We start from the raw sequence: 15,813 nt of genomic DNA on the forward strand, positions 1-15,813 counted from the left end.
AAAAAAAGACATTACAAAAACGTGTTTCTCAGGCTGGCCTCAAGTTCCAAGAAATCCACCTGCTTTGGCTTCCCCGGTGCTGAGACTACAGGTGTGCACCACCACACCTGACTTACAAAAAACTCTTCCTTCTGCTTCTTTTCCTCCTCCCCTCCCTCTCCACCCAGAGTTTCACTAATGCTAGGCAAGCACCCCATCATTTGAGCCATACCCCTAGTTGATCCTCCTAGTTTTAGATGTCAAGTGAGACATGAACTGGCAGATTTACTTTATAGGTCTTTGGGTTGTTCGTCTACCTTCACAGCTCTCCAGTTCAAGATATTGTCACCCTGTGTCACATGTGGAAATGCCTGGAAGATAATACCTGGGAACATCCTTTGGCTTGCCCATTGTCCACACAAGAATCCTGAGTCACAGTCTGGATCCATGAGCAGCTCACGCCTGGTGTGTGTTTGTTTTAATAAGAGTCTTTCTCCTGCGCCTGAGTGATCATGGATGCCCAGCTAGAACCGCAGTTGTAACTGCCTTGAAGTCCTCTGGAATGCACCAGCTAGACACAGCTTGATCCACAGGATCATTAGGCATCAGAAGCTCAACTCCCCACCAAGGCGATTCAGGCAAGGAAACCCGTGATCAGCCACTTTTCATCCCCGATAACTCTTTCAGGCCTCATTCCTTCCCACCCACCCTAGTGTTCAGTGAGCTACCAATTAGGCTCCCAGGCTTCCCTGTCTCCTGACTCTGGACAGGAGAGGATTGGGGAGCTCTCAGTTCAGGTTCAAAGGCATCTGACTATGTGCCTGGGTTTATCCTGGCTCCCTTCTCAAAGGCCCAGATCCCTTTGAAAGCGGAAATGCTTTAAGACTAAAAGAAACCCCCACATATTGGGGGAGGCCCACCAAGACACATTTGGTTCAAACATTTCATCCCTGTAGCCTTGGGCCTCTCAGATGTCCCAGAATGCCACTGTGGGGCAGCCTCACACTGTAGGCAGGGTAACCTCCTACTCAGCCCCCCAGGGACCCAACTCCTAGGCCCAGCAGAAAGAAGGAATGAGAGGAGGGGGGTGAGGGGGATGCAGAGCCATGATGCCCAGCCTTTAGGATCCTTCTTGTGTGAGCTCTTTGAATATACATTTCTGTCCTCACACCCCAGCCCTAACCTTGAAGATGCTCCATCCAGACTTCCCTTAACCATGGGGGTGACATGCCTGTCCCAAGCCTTCTTTTATGCTGTCCCCAGCACCCCTCCTTATCTAAGCCACTCTTCCTGTACCCCCTCCTTTGTCTACCAAACCCAAAACCATACCTCTGGTTGCTTCTGCCCCCCACCCACTGCGGTGTGACCCTTACCTCCTTTGGCTATCCACTCCTTAATGTCTAGTGTGACTTTGTCTCTGTCATATGTCATTATGCCACCCTGTCCCCAGCCTGAGTCCCCAGGACCCAAGGGCAGGAGCCACCTCACCTTTTCTTAGCCCTGGCTCCTCTAACCATTTCTCATGGAGAGTTTTCAGATGAATTATTCATTGTGTCAACACATGTTAATATCAAGCCCCTAATACATGCCAGACAACATGTCAGGGACTGTGTGTACAGTGGAGGGCCACCCTGTTCCCTTCAGCGGGTGCTCTTGGCGCACTAAACCGCACAGCACTCACTTGTACACACACCTGGAACTCCCCACAGGCACAGGGCCAGGGCCCCAGGATGAGCACAGGAGTGAATGCCTGCCCTCCAGCACAGGGCAGACCCAGAGGGCACAGGCTGAAAGTCTGGATCCCTTGTCCCCAGAAAGGGCAGCTCTGAGGCAGTGTTCTGGACCCACCCTCACCCCAGAGGTCAGCTCCAGATGTGCTCCCCACTCCCTCATCTGTTTCCCTTTGCCCTCCTCTGTTTCCTGGACTCACTCTTAGGCTGTTTCTGAAGATCCCAGTTCTGCTAAGAGTTATTGTCACAAGTCAGAGCTGGGACTGGGAACCCAGGCCTATGTTCCTACTGGTCAAAGCAAACAGCAATAGACCAGCTGGATTAGGGCCAGCTGGGGACGAACTTCTCTGAGGAGAAGGTCTTTGCTCTGAGCCTTAGTATACATGACTTTACGGAGCTAGGTGGAGACTTCTGGGATGCTAAGGTCTGGAAGGTGACTGAAGAATGATCAGAAGTTCACCAGCATCCTCATCTACATAGTGAGTTGGATGCCAGTCTGGCTACATGAGACCTTATCTCAAGACAAAACAACAGCATCCAAAAACATAGAGCGGGGGAGGGGCTCCAGGCAAGCGAGATGACTCAGCTGGTAAAGGCACTTGGTACCCAGCCTAATGACCTGAGTTTGATTCCCAGGACCCAGTGGTAAATAGAGAGAAATGGCTTCTGAAAGTTACCCTCTGGCCTCCACACATACACTATGGCATGTGTGTGTCCCCCATAGACACACAGTAAAGAAAATAGTTTTCGGAAGGGAGGGTATCCAAGAAAGTGACCCATGAACAGAGACCTGAACAAAGCCTTCTGGGGGCAGCTGTTCACACTACCCCGCTCTGTCCCTCATGAGCAACACATTGTAGGTGTTCAAACGCTTGCTTAAGTGACTGAGCAGGCACTCAGCTCACCAGCCCTCTCTGGGCTGTGGCAGAGGTGTCTTCCTGAGCTTGTCCCTAGCAGGTCTCGGGAGCAGTCAAGTCTCTGGCTTGTGACAGTAACTCTTAGCAGACAGATGGCCATTTGTCACTTATCCTCAGGCCTCCTCTCTGGCAGTGACAGACAGAGCATCCTTGACTGGCAGACCAAGCTGGGAGCTGCTCTCCAAGTCTCTCTCTCACTTGGGGACAAATGGACCAGGACACAAATGAAAAGATAGAGTTGAGTGGGCTCCAGTATCCAAAAGGAGTGGGTTTCTCAACTCCACCTTAAGGGGATGCTGGGAAATGATGGAAGACTCTGAGTCTGAAGACCTGGTCTCTACTCTCTCTGGTTGGATCCATAGCTCAGTCTATCCATCTGAGCAATGGGAACACCTTTCTCTGCTTGGTGATCTATAAGCACAGGAGGAAGTCAGAAGTGCTTGCTAGATGGGCCAGGGAAGTAGGTCAGCAGATCAAATCAATTGCAGCATGAACTTGAGAACCCGAGCCTAGTCCTTGGATCCCATGGTGGAAGGAGAGAGCAAGCTCCCAGAGTGGTTCTCGAACCTTCATACACTCCATGCCCATCACACACACCACACACAATCTCCCTCCTCTCTCTGTCTCTCTCTGTCTCTCTGTCTCTCTCTCTGTCTCTGTCTCTCTGTCTCTCTGTCTCTCTGTCTCTCTGTCTCTGTCTGTCTCTCTCTCTCTCTCTGTCTCTCTCTCTCTCTCTCACACACACACACACACACAAAGTTTTTTTTTAAATGTAAGTACTCACTAAATAAGTCTTGCTATTCCATAGAGAAGGTTCCGGCTGCAGTTAAAGCTGCACACATAGCTGTATGAAGTGAGGCAAGTGTCCACAGGTTTTATTCATCTGAAAATCTCGTTGATACATGCAGTTTGGCAGCACCTGTGAGCGACATTCAGCATACACATGTCTGCTTTGAGAGTCGACACCATGCTCCCGTTGATTTCGCTTTGCTGTTTCTAGCCTGTTCTTTGTGGGTTTGGGTCGCAGTAGCAGAAAGGCAGGTCCTTGAAGGCAGGGACCTTCATCCACCCTAACTGCCTCTCTGTGAGCACCCACTGCAGGCCAGGGCCCTGGGTGACTGCCCAGAGACATTAGGGTAGAAGAACTTCCTCACACCACAGCACAAAATCCCTCAGTAAGACCTGTGGAAGAACTCTCAGACATTAAGCATAGGCCTTTAAAGGCAGGAACTGGTTCAGCACACATGCTCATCCTTTATTGCTGTGTGAAGGCCAATAGTACATGACAGTTCTGGGGCCTTGGAACTGGGTTTACGGAAACCCTGCCATGCCTGGCCCACCCAGGCCCACACCTTTAGACCATGGGCCCAGTGTGACATACATTTGCTTGGGTTGATTGTGTTATTTGCTCTGAGGGATCCTAGCCTGGAAGGACCAGAACCCATGACAGAGCCTCAGGGATGTCACTCAGGGAAGAAGGTGGTAGAGATGGTGGCAGCGTCCTAGGGTTCAGTTCCTATGGGATACGTGTTTGGCTGTCATAGTGACCTCCCATGTCCTTGCCCTGTTTCTTGTGGATCCTGCATCACAGTGGGGGCTCACACTGGAGACTGTCACCAAGTTCTCGTGTGTGTGTGTGTGTGTGTGTGTGTGTGTGTGTGTGTGTGTGTGTGTGTCTGTCTGTCTGTCTGTCTGTCTGTCTGTGTCTGTGTGTGTCTGTGTCTGTTTGTCTGTGTCCCAGCCTGAGTTTGCCTCCTGGAACCATGAAAAGCAGTATGGGCTGGGAAGGGCAAGGGGTCTGCGGCTCCTTTGAAGGCTCTTCCAAAGAGGAAATGCCTTTGTGCACTGCATGATCTCTGAGGCTCTCCAGGCAAATTGGGAAGATGAATCAACTGTGGGCCCCCGTAGCTTCAAAGGCAGTGTGAGGTGGCAGATCAGGCAGGTAGAGCTGTTCTCATTAAAGCTGGGGGTGAGGGAGCTCCCAGCAGAGCTGAGGCTGAGATTGACAACACACAACCTGGGCCTTGAGGGATAGCCTGCAGCCTTGGGCCCTGAGGGCTAGCCCACAGCCTGCCTCTCTTCCTGTGGATCCCATTGCTGTGGAGGGTGAGGCAGAAATGGGTTAAAGCAGAGTGCTGGGGTCACCACAGGGTAGCTGCCACCCATAGGCAGGGTCTGGTTGGTACTATAGAATAGGGCCATGGTAGGATCCACAGCAGCTGTTTGAACCTCCGGTGGGCACAGCCACTGCCCAAGGCTCCACAGTCATATATCCCTCAACCTCTAACCTGTCAGAGCCCTTCCCTGGGGATCACAAACACAGGGAGAGAGCCAGGATTTAGGTCCTCCAGTGTCCTGGCCCCATGCTTCCAAAGGCCCTCCTTGGGAGACAAGCCAGAGACCATGAGGGCCTCTGAAGTGGTGTGTGGGTATGAGCGCTACCCACACGCTGCCTAGCTTCCTGAGGATTGTGGTATCTGCCAGAGATTGCATCTACAAGGACTTGGTTTCTTTCCCATCCAAGCCCTGTGGCACTGTGACATTCCGACATCCAGAACAGTCCCTGATAAAGAAGCGAAGTCGCCAATTAAGTCGATACAGTTGATAAGTCTGACTTTCACCCCTCACCCTGTCTCCTAACCAGGTTTGTAAAGCGTCACACCCCCCTGTCAGTCAGCACCTCACCTGCTGATGACCTCGGACGTTAACAGACAGTGAACAAATTAATTAGTGGCTGAGGATGTCTCAGGATGTGGCCAACCCCCTCCACACAGTCACACACAGATAGACACTTGGGACTGTGTGCATTCCAGCCTTTTGCTGTTTTGCGTGTGTGAGCACATATCAAGTGTCTTCCACCAATTCCCTTCATCCCATCTTGTTTTTATCTTGAAATTTTATTTTAATTATTGTGTGTGTGTGCACACGTGTGTGCCATAGCATGTGCATGTTCGGAGGACAACTTGCTGGAGTCGGTTCTCTCCCTCCACCATGTGGGTCCCAGGGACTGAGCTCAGGCTCTCAGACTTGACAGCACGTGTCCTCGCCTGCTGAGCCACCTCACCAACCTCCATCTTATTTTTTGGGTCAGGGTCTCTCACTGATCCTGGGGGTCTCTGTTTTGGCTAGCCTGGCTGGCCAGTGAGCCCCTGGGATCTGCTTCCTGCCCCCAGCTCTGGGGTTAAAGGCACGCACCACCACGCTGAGCCTTTTAGATGGGTGCTGGGGATTGAACCCAGGTCCTCATACTTGAGCAGCAAGCACTTTACCCATAGTGCCATCTCCTCTTAATCATTTTGTATTACTTTTTATTCTGTAGTGCTGGAGATGGAGCCCAGGGACATACACACCAAAGTACATTCCAGAGCAGCTGCTTGCACTGTTAACAGTGAGCTCCCTGCCCCAGCCTTGTGCAGAGTGTCCTGTGCATTGCCACAGCAATGACATTTGGAAGCCCAGGCCTCATCCAGGCTTGACTCTCCCACCCAGAGCAATGTCAGCTCCAGTAAAGCTATATTGCCTGCCACCACTGTCTCCTGACATGTTGGTGGTTCAGATGGACATGGCTGCCTCTGCTCTGTCCTCTATCCCAGCTCCAGGACCTCTTAGTCCCTCCACAAGTGCACTGCAGGTATAGCTGTTCACCCCAAAACTAGCCCAGAACCTTCGGCCTCTCTACTCTTGTGGGTCAGCACTGCCTTCCATTTACTTGCCTGTTTCTCAAGCTGACTGTGGACTTCTCAGCCCCCGAGTACACAGTGCAGGCCAAGGAATTGTTTGATGAGTGAATGCATGAGCCTTCCCTCTCCCCAAAGCTGGTGTGCTAGCATAGAAAGGGCCCTGGATGGATGCAGTCTAGTGGTCTCAATCTCTCGTTCTTTACTGTGCGGTCACTGGAGAGTCCTGCCCTCAGGAGATGGAGGGACGTGGAGGCACAGTGTGCACTGGACATGGCTGTAGGGAGCGCCAGTCCATTTGGAGGTTAAGGGAGCCCCGGATGGTGTATTTCAATTCCACAGAGAGAGTAGCCAGTGCAGCTAATGGTACATCGGTGTAAACCCATGCTCGGAGTGTCTGCCAAAACTGGGGACAGTGTCTGGAGTTTTAATCGACTGCACTTGGGTCTGTGAATATTTGATTCCAACCATCTAAGTGGAAGGAGAAGAGTTGAGCAATGAGTCCTCTCAGAGCCAAGCAGCCACCCTGCCCCCTCCGGCCCATTTCTCAAGTGGTATAATTAGCATCACAACTTAGGGCTGGAAGAGTCCCAGCATTTGCCTCCTCCAGCGCCTGGATGAGGGCCCCTTTGGCATTTGGAAAGCACCTCCATTTCCAGATGCCTTCCTGAGGGGTGCTGACTCCAGGACAGAAGCACCAGTCCAAGTCTGTCATTCTGCATGTGTGAAAAACCAAAGGGGCCCAGAGATGGCTGGGGGCTGCCCAGGCCTCCACAGCATCAGCTGTGACTCATCCCTCCATCCTCCCTCCCTCCTAACTGTGGCTTGAGCCTAGAAGGAGTCTAGGGGTTCAGCCACTGAGAGAACCAAGCTATGTTGACTAGGATAAGGACATGTGGCCTTGCTCCCTGGGAAGTCACCGTATGTATCAGCTAGGATGGTCCTCCCTCGGGGCCCAGAGTAGCCAGCCCCTTAAACTCCACACAGGTGGCCACTGTCCCTTGTTGGATCTCACAACTCTGGCTGTGAAATGGGAGGGACCACCCTTCTCCCCTCATCCCCTGCCCCAACCCAGCAAAACTTGAGAGTTAATGGAAGAAACTGGACTCAGGTGTCTAAACCCAAGAGCAATAGTGGTGAGCCAAACTCTTGTTCTGAATAGGAACAAGTCAAGAAAAGCAGAAAACTCTGTTTAGTTGTACCTTTAATAAATGAGCCTCAAGGACTCAAAAGGTACTTGTGGGTTGGGGATAGAGCAGTGGTAGGGCACTTGTCCTGTGTGCTCGAACACAACAAAACAAAGCAAATCCAGACAAGGCAAGAATGGGCATGGTGTCACACACCTTTAATCCCAGCACTCAGGAGGCAGAGACAGGTGGAGCTCTGAAATCAAGGCCAGCCTGGTCTACAGAACAAGCTCCAGGACAGCCAGAGCTACACGGGGAAACCCTATCTCAAGAGGAAAAAAAAAAGACATTAAAAAATAAAAACTTGCATGTCCATAGTAATTCCACATTACTTACAATACCCAAAAAGTGGGAGCACTCCATGAGTGGAAAAACAAGAGGTGCTGTACACAGACAGCAGAACACTGCTCAGTCACTAACAGAGTGAAGCCAATGTGGATAGACCTTGAAAACATGATGTTAAGTGAAATAAGCTGGACACAAAAGTCTGCTACTTAAAATTCCACTCATATGAATGGCTGGAGATGGTAAAAGCAGGAAGAAAGATGAAAGCTTACTGAAGGCCAGGGTGGGAGTCACTGCGATTGGTTGGCTATAGAGTATGTCTGGAGGCAGTTGAACATGCTAGTGTTAATGTTAGCACATGGGATGGATGCTATCAGGTTGTGTACATAAGGGATTAACATGGAATTTTATGCCACATAACACAACAGAAGAATATTAATAAGTCAATTCACTGAAGAGAATAAAATGATAGGAAATAGGGTCACCTGTGGAAAACCTGGGACCACTATGTATACATAAACCAAACTCTAAACAAAGCACAGGTGGGAACTGGCCCTCTGCTCTCCATCGTGTGGATTTTTTTTCTTTTTTGAGACCGTGTGTCATGTAGCCCAGGCTGGCTTCAAACTCGCTGTATAGCTGAGGATGGCCTTGACCTTCTGATGCTCCTGCTTCTGCCTCCTAGGTGCTGGGAATGGCAGGTGTGTACCACCATACCCTGTTTATACAGTTCCCTCTTGCAGATCAGGAAGGCATGCTACCAACGGAGCTAGAGTCTTAGCTGTTATCTCTATGGATTATTAATGTTAGCTGGTCAAGCCCAGGCTAGCTGCCCACATTCTCCACCCCCTGCACTGGCACCAGGCCTTACCCAGCATGCATCAGCAGCTCAGACTCTCCCAGTCACTTCCTGGCTGTGTGACCTGGAATAGGTTATTTAGCCTCTCTGAGCCTCTCTTCCTTGTCTGAAAAATGGGGATAGTAATAGCATCCATGACCCTAAGTGAGAAAAATTGACTTCGCCCCTCTGGTACACAGCCTGGTTATATAGTAAAAGCTCCGTCAACTATGGCTACAAACTGAGAATCCTGTCCAGGGTGAAGTCACTGGGGAAGAGAAGGTCAAACTGTTTCCCATTGTGAGGACCTAGGGGCCTAGAAGGCTGGATCCATGAGTCTGAAGGACCAGCTAGGAGAGGGCTGAGCTGCTGGCCAGGTACATCTGGGTGCCCCTTAACCCCTGGGTAGCTGCCCAGAGAAGCTGAAAATTCAGCAGAAACCAAATATAATTAGAAAGCAGAGTCTGTGACAGGGTGAAGGAAAAAATAAAAAAACACCACCTATGTACCTATGTGAGGGTTTGACATGGCCTGGCCAGATTGGACAAAGTGTATGGCTCCATGAGGGAGCATGAAGCCTCGCTGTAATTTCAGGGTGATGGCTCTACTTGCCTTTGGCAGAGTAGATAATTGACTCTCCCGGCTCCACCTCATTTCCCTATCATCACTGGGGAATGAGGAGTTTTTAAGTGAATTTTTTCAGATAACTGAAGTTGATCACTGTGGTCCCTAACATTTTCTTCCCACTGAGTCACTCTGAGAAGAAATTTCTCTGCTATGGGTGACACATTCCTTGCTTTCTTGGTCAGAGCGGTTTGATTCAGCCCACCTTTCCCCTGCGGGGTTGGACATGTGTGTCCATCCTCTGATGGCTGCAGGAAGCTGCACTTCCTTTGTCTCTGTGTTTTCTGCTCATTTCCATGCTTTCCTGCCTGGACATAGTGCTGTTGGGGCGTGTATGTATGTGCACATGCATGTGTTTGTGCATATGTGTGTTTTGCACATATGTGTAGAGGCAAGAAGGTGGCATTGTGTATCTTTTGTCACTTTTTGCCTCTGTGTGTGTGTGTGTGTGTGTGTGTGTGTGTGTGGCGGAGGGGTGGTAATCAGAGGACAACTTTCTGGAATCTGTTCTCTCCTTCCAGCATGTGGGTCCTGGGGTCCTTGCCCTCAGGTGCCTTTGGCCAGTGAGCCATCCCACTAGGCTCCACCTTAGTCTTGAGACAGTTTCTCCCTGAATCTGAAGCCAAGCTGATGGCCAGTTAGCTCTTGGGATCTGTCCTTCTCTGCCCCACAAAAGTGGGACTGCTTGCTCAGCTATTATGCGGGTGCTGGAGATTTGAACTTGGGTTCTCTTAACCACTGAGCCATCTCCCTAGCCTTCCCTTGTGGTAGGGGCTTTGTAAACACCGAGACACAAATATAGGCATGTTCATATACACGTCCTTTTGTAGCACGAGGAGCCAGAATTGTTGTTCTCGTGACCTCAGCAATAAAGCCACCTTTATTCTAGCACCATCCCCAAGTGCTGAACTCTGCCTCCATCCACCCCATAATGAGTCATCTATCTTGAGAGAGGGCAGGTTTCCTCTAGCATGGTGTATGAACTTTCCTGGCCAAACATAAACAAATGTCTACTTACCTGAGATAGGGCATCAAAAGAACACATTCCACAAGTGGACCAAAGTAACACTTTCACCAAAGTCCAACTTGACAAAACCAGGAGTTTAATGGGCTTACTTCCAGAACATGAGTGAGGGGTCACTGACAAGAGTTAGGGGTCAAAGCCGCAATATCACTGAAACGTCTCACCCTAGCTTGGATGAATGACAACTTCCTCATAGCTGCATAGATGGAGTCTCCCCTTCAGTTAACCTCCCACCCCCATACATTCCAGCACCGCTCAAAACCCCAAGCATCTGGGGCAGAAGTACATGCAGCTTGGAGGTGTATGTAGGAAGGAGAAACTGGAAGCCACCCCCTCCTCTGTGAGGGGGCATCATCCGGCCCCCAATCTTGATGGTCCCTTGCAAGTAGTCACATCTGCTTGATGAGGATGGTAATGTCTTTTATGCTTGGAGCACAGCACTCCACAACACAGCACTCTAGGTACTTGAGAGATGTTGAGTTGACAAGTGAGGGGTGGAAGAGGCTGAGGACAGCTACAAGACCCTGTGACAACATCCTGCCTCCCTGTCCAGGGCACGGTTTTGTCACCTACTGGGTTTGGGCTGTCCTAGAAAGAATGGAGGCCACCGCCAAGCATGGCAGCTCACGCCCACAATCCTAGCACTCTGGGGGCTGAGGGAAAAGTTTGAGTTGGAGGCTGACTTGAGCTGCATTGTGATATCCTCTCTCAAAATAGAAAAGAAAAAAAAATCATGGAGGTATGGATAAGTACCTGAAAAGCAAATGTCCCGGGATGCTCAGAGGGACATGAAGGGACACTACTAGCTTTGGACCGACAGTTTCATGTCCAGTGACTGTGGCCCAAAAGGTACTGGGGGAGTGGCTTATCTAGCTCCTGAAGCTGCTCAAGGTGGTAGGCGGAGAAGCAGCAGCCAGCCTCTGTGCTGTCAGTCACCTGTGCTTTACACCTACTGTTCTCAAGAACCGCCTTGCCTCCAAGCTTCCCATCTCGGACAACTCCCCAGCAAGTGTCCCATGAACCTGAGCAATGACCTGGAATCAGGGGACCTTGGCTGTCCTGTTAGAACCTGAACAATCATGTAACTTCCATGACCTTTTGTCTTCCTGTCTATAAAGTAGGGAAGAAAGTGAAGCCTGTGAGCATTAAATACTGTTCATGCCTCTAAGACTTCCAGGATGGGGCCTGGCACATGGGGAAAGTTAAATATGACTATCATTATAATGGAATCATAGCACATACACATTGAATGCTAACTACATGTGCTTGGCAATAAAGACAGAGGGGGAAGTGGGGAATGGCTCACTGTTAAGCACTTGTCTAAATCCTCAGAACTTATGTAAATGTAAATGTCTGGTGGGTGTGGAGGCAGCTTGTGCTTCGAGCTTCGAGCTTCGGAAGGTAGAGACAGGGAATTCCAGAACAAGCTGGCCAGTGAGACTAGCCATATCCACAGGCTCTGGGTTTCCACTGATAGACCCTCCCTCAATGAATAAGGGAAGAGTGATTGAGAAAGGCTCCTGTCATAACCTTGGACCTCCTTGAATATATACATGCACACGTGCAGACATGCCCACACACTTGCAAACATGCATACATATTCAAAAATGGGAAGGAGAGATAGGCATACACACACACACACACACACACACACACACACAGAGGTTTGTCAGTCCTTCCACGACTTGGAAAGTGTGGGCTGGGGACGCTCTACTGCCACCTCTGTCCTGTGAACCACTGTCAGTGTGAGTGAAGGCTGTCACTCTGAGGGGAATGGGAAACAGAAGGTGATGCCCACTGATAGTTTGGCAGCCCCAATCTGCACTTATCAATATGCAGGGCACAGATGAAGGAGTGAGCCAAGATGAGGTCGTGTGTGGGAGCCCGTTTTCAGATTCCTCGTGGCTTTACTCAGCAGATCTGGATAAAGAGGATGATTAGGACCACTGGCCTGAGTGCAGGAGTCTGAGATGGTCTGCACTTGGCTGTGCTGGGGGGGGGGGGGGCGTATCTTTTGCTCCACCCCTTGGTGTCTCAATAAATACCCTGAGGCAAAGACAGTGGGGGGAGGGCTCTCATTGGAGTAGGTTCTAGGCCCTCTCAGGCTATCCTTTATTTTCTGTTGATCTCCACAATCTAAATCCTTCTGATATTCCCTGCTGCTCACACTCAAGAAAACTCTGAGGAACTGTGGGGTTGGTAGGTAAACGCCCCGCAGTGGTAGGGATCAGAGACTCCATGGTCCTGTCTACTGCAGGATGGATGCAGGCTTCCAGATACTGACCCAATCAGCTACCAGGAGAGACTTGCATAAAACCGGTGGTGTTGGTGGAGCCCCAGCATATTCACAGGCTACACCAAACCCTGTCTTCTTGTGCCTGCTCATCACCAGAGTGCTGCTGTGTCTCTGCTCACAGTGGTCCAAGCCAAGGACACCTTTTTTATGCCACTCACTTCCCCCTTTTCCTCCGAGTATCAAAATCCTAGAAAGCTGGGATACAAAGATCAGCTGGCCATCTGTGTTCACAGGCAGCAGAGGCTCTCTCTGTTCCAGCTTGCCCAGGGCTGAGGTGCTCTTTGAAACAGGGGTCTTTTGGTGCTGAAAGCAAGACAGATGGTCCTCTGGCAGGCAGACAAGTGAGCCATCTTTCACTGCCCACTTGCGATGAGGAACCCTCACCTGACTGTCTTAACTGGAAGCAATCTTTCTTGCCTTCGATATTCTCAAACAGTCTTTGTGCCTGTCGGTACCTAAACTCCACTCCTGCTTTAAAAAAAAAAAAGAAAAAATCCCAGTGTTTGGGAGACATCTTATTTTTGTTGTGTCCTGAATGCACCAAGAGAGAGGATCAAAGTAGGAGGTGACAACAGGTTGGGTAACCTTCCTGCGCTTCTGGGCCACTCTATCCCTTTCCATGGCTTAGAATGCAGGTTTCCGGAGAGCCATCCGTCTTGAAAACATTTAATTACAGGACAGATCTCCAAGGCTGTCTGTTACCCCCCAGGGATACATTTTTCCCCTGCTCTTTCTGAAGGCGCTTGGGCAGTGAGGAAATGGAACTGAAGAAGCATCTAGGGGGCTGGGAGGGATTCCTGGAAGGAAGGAAGAGGGAAGGGAGAGCCGAGAGGTGGAGCCAGGGGTGGGCACGGTGAGTCAGAGCGAACGTTCCTGAGTAAAGAGGGAGAGATAAGACTGAGTGGGAAAAGAGAAAAGATGGCTGCGCAGACAGCCGTGCTGCGGGGCTGGGAGGCCTTGGAGGCTGTGCCTTCAGTCAGCTCCCGTGAACACTTGGCGGCTTGGTGGAGCCTGATGGGCGTCTCCAGATGCCAAGGATTCGTTCCAGACACCTCCCTGCAGCCTCTTCTCCGGGGACCATGGAGATGGTAAGGCCGCGTGGACCTTGGTTCTAAGGAAGCCCTGACCCTGCGTGTCCTCTCTTGCAGGCTGTGACAGCGAGCACTGGGGTCCCCACTGCAGCAACCGGTGTCAGTGTCAGAACGGCGCCCTGTGCAACCCTATCACCGGCGCCTGCGTGTGCGCCCCGGGCTTCCGAGGCTGGCGCTGCGAAGAACTCTGCGCGCCCGGTACCCACGGCAAGGGCTGCCAGCTGCCTTGCCAGTGCCATCACGGCGCCAGCTGCGACCCGCGCACTGGCGAGTGCCTCTGCGCACCGGGCTACACCGGCGTGTAGTGAGTAGGGAGGGCGTGGCCTGGGGGTGGGGCCAGGGAGAGGTCAGGACTGCGGGGGCGGGGAAAGAAGGGATGGGGCGGAGCCAGAAGAGACGAAGCCGGGCAGGGAGAGGAAGGCGTGGCCTGGATGGCCCTGCCTTGGAGCAGGACCGTGCTGAGACCTAGAAGCCCTCACCAGGTCTTTCAAGCTCTTTGGCAACTTTTTAGCACCCTAGTGGGCAGGAAAATGAGAACAGAAAGTCCTGGTTATGACATCTGCTCTCTGACCCCAAGTGCAACTGTGTCTAAGTATCTAGGCCTCACCTACATAAGTCTCACATCCATGCCATAAGTCCCTACTAGAGACAAGTCACATGGTCGGAGGGTCCGTCCTAGTTAGGGGACGCAGAAGTGAGCTTGGCCTTCTCTTTTGACCTCTGCAGTATGCCTCTGTTTGCCCCATCCTAATAGATACATCTGAGGCAACGGGCTGGTAAGAGCCCAACTGATAACATCACGTGCTGATTGTTCCCCTCACTTCTATACCCTGGGGAAGCCACACTGATAGGAGATCCCCAAGACAACTTAGCTGGCACTCTAACAGAAAAGACTGGTGTTGTTCCAGCCCTGCTGAAGGCTCTAGCCAGCCTAGATCCTTAGGCATCGGCCAAGGACGCTGACCATAAGACATCCTGGATTGAGAGCATTTCCTGCCCCAATGTGTCTGGGCTCCCAGGGCCTTTGAGCTTGAAGCCATGACCATTGAAATGAGACCCAAGGCAATGATGCAGACCTTCCCCGTGCTCCCACAGTGGCTGGCCCCCCACCCACCCATGGCAGCTGGGTGCTTTTCAGAGCCTGGAAAGGACATGTGTTGGAATTTCTGGCTTCCCCCTTTGAAAATTGGCAGGTTTTGAGGGGCTGGAGAAATGGCTCAGCGGTTAAGAGCGATAGCTGGTCCTCCAGAAGTCCTGAGTTCAATTACCAGCAACTACATGGCAGCTCACAACCATCTATAATGGGATCTGATGCCCTCTTCTGGCATACACACAGAGAGAGCACTTGTAGACATAAAATACATAAAGAAAGAAATCTTTAAAAGAGGAGTGGGGGGGCGGGGGGCAGAGGGGGAGGTGGTGGCGGCAGGTTTTTGAAGGCGAAATCCAAGGCCACTGCTTAGCCCCTTTGCCCTTGCTCTCTCATCCATCTGGCATGCCCCTCCACTCTCTCAGTGAAATTAGCCTCATTTCAAGGCCCAAGTAAACCGCCTTCTTGGGGAAGGTCTCTTCAGCCTCCTCCCCAGAACTTTCAAGTGTTGTCCCCAGCGGTATACTACAGTTCAATATATGATAGCTGAGATCTGTCTCCCTCTACTGGCAGGGATCGAAACACCCACTCTTCAGGTGCAGGGTTTCAGGCCCTTGATCCTGTAGTGGGCAGATGGCTGACACCATCCACCACCTGTGGTGGGGGAGGAGTCAGGTGCCAGGTAGGGGTCGGGGTTGAGATTAGCGGTAGACAAGGCTCACTAGGGAGCCCCGGGGCGTCTGATCTGAGCACTAGGGCGCTCTTGGGAATGCTGCTGTCTGAGACTCCCCCTCTCTGTGCAGTTGCGAGGAGCTGTGCCCCCCTGGGAGCCATGGAGCTCACTGTGAACTACGCTGCCCCTGCCAAAATGGGGGCACCTGCCACCACATCACTGGCGAGTGTGCCTGCCCTCCAGGCTGGACGGTAGGTGGAACCCTCACAAGATGAAGGAGGGCACCAGAAGAGGCCTTGGCATCCATCACAAGACCATGAAAGGCTAAATTTCTCTCTCTATCCCTGTCTATAGTCATGAGCCATCATGAGACACTCACTAGCAGTGAAGGGTCCCTGGTCT

The 15,813-nt window shown here is 51.4% G+C and overlaps 1 protein-coding gene across 13 annotated transcripts in view; it reads left to right on the forward strand.

Moving 5' to 3' along the window:
• Positions 1-15,813, forward strand: part of Megf11 (multiple EGF like domains 11) — a 322,995-nt gene that overhangs the window by 230,277 nt on the left and 76,905 nt on the right. For all 13 annotated transcript variants that reach the window (XR_004945398.1, XR_004945399.1, XR_004945400.1 and 10 more), the window contains 2 exons: positions 13,706-13,952; positions 15,542-15,662. Coding sequence is in view for 10 of the 13 variants with exons in the window: in XM_036191919.1 (XP_036047812.1) it covers positions 13,706-13,952; positions 15,542-15,662 (368 nt within the window). In the remaining 3 variants the exon portion in view is untranslated. The remainder of the gene's footprint in view (positions 1-13,705; positions 13,953-15,541; positions 15,663-15,813) is intronic.

The sequence above is a fragment of the Onychomys torridus genome, chromosome 7 (genome assembly GCF_903995425.1).
Source record: "Onychomys torridus chromosome 7, mOncTor1.1, whole genome shotgun sequence".
Lineage (NCBI taxonomy): Eukaryota > Metazoa > Chordata > Mammalia > Rodentia > Cricetidae > Onychomys > Onychomys torridus.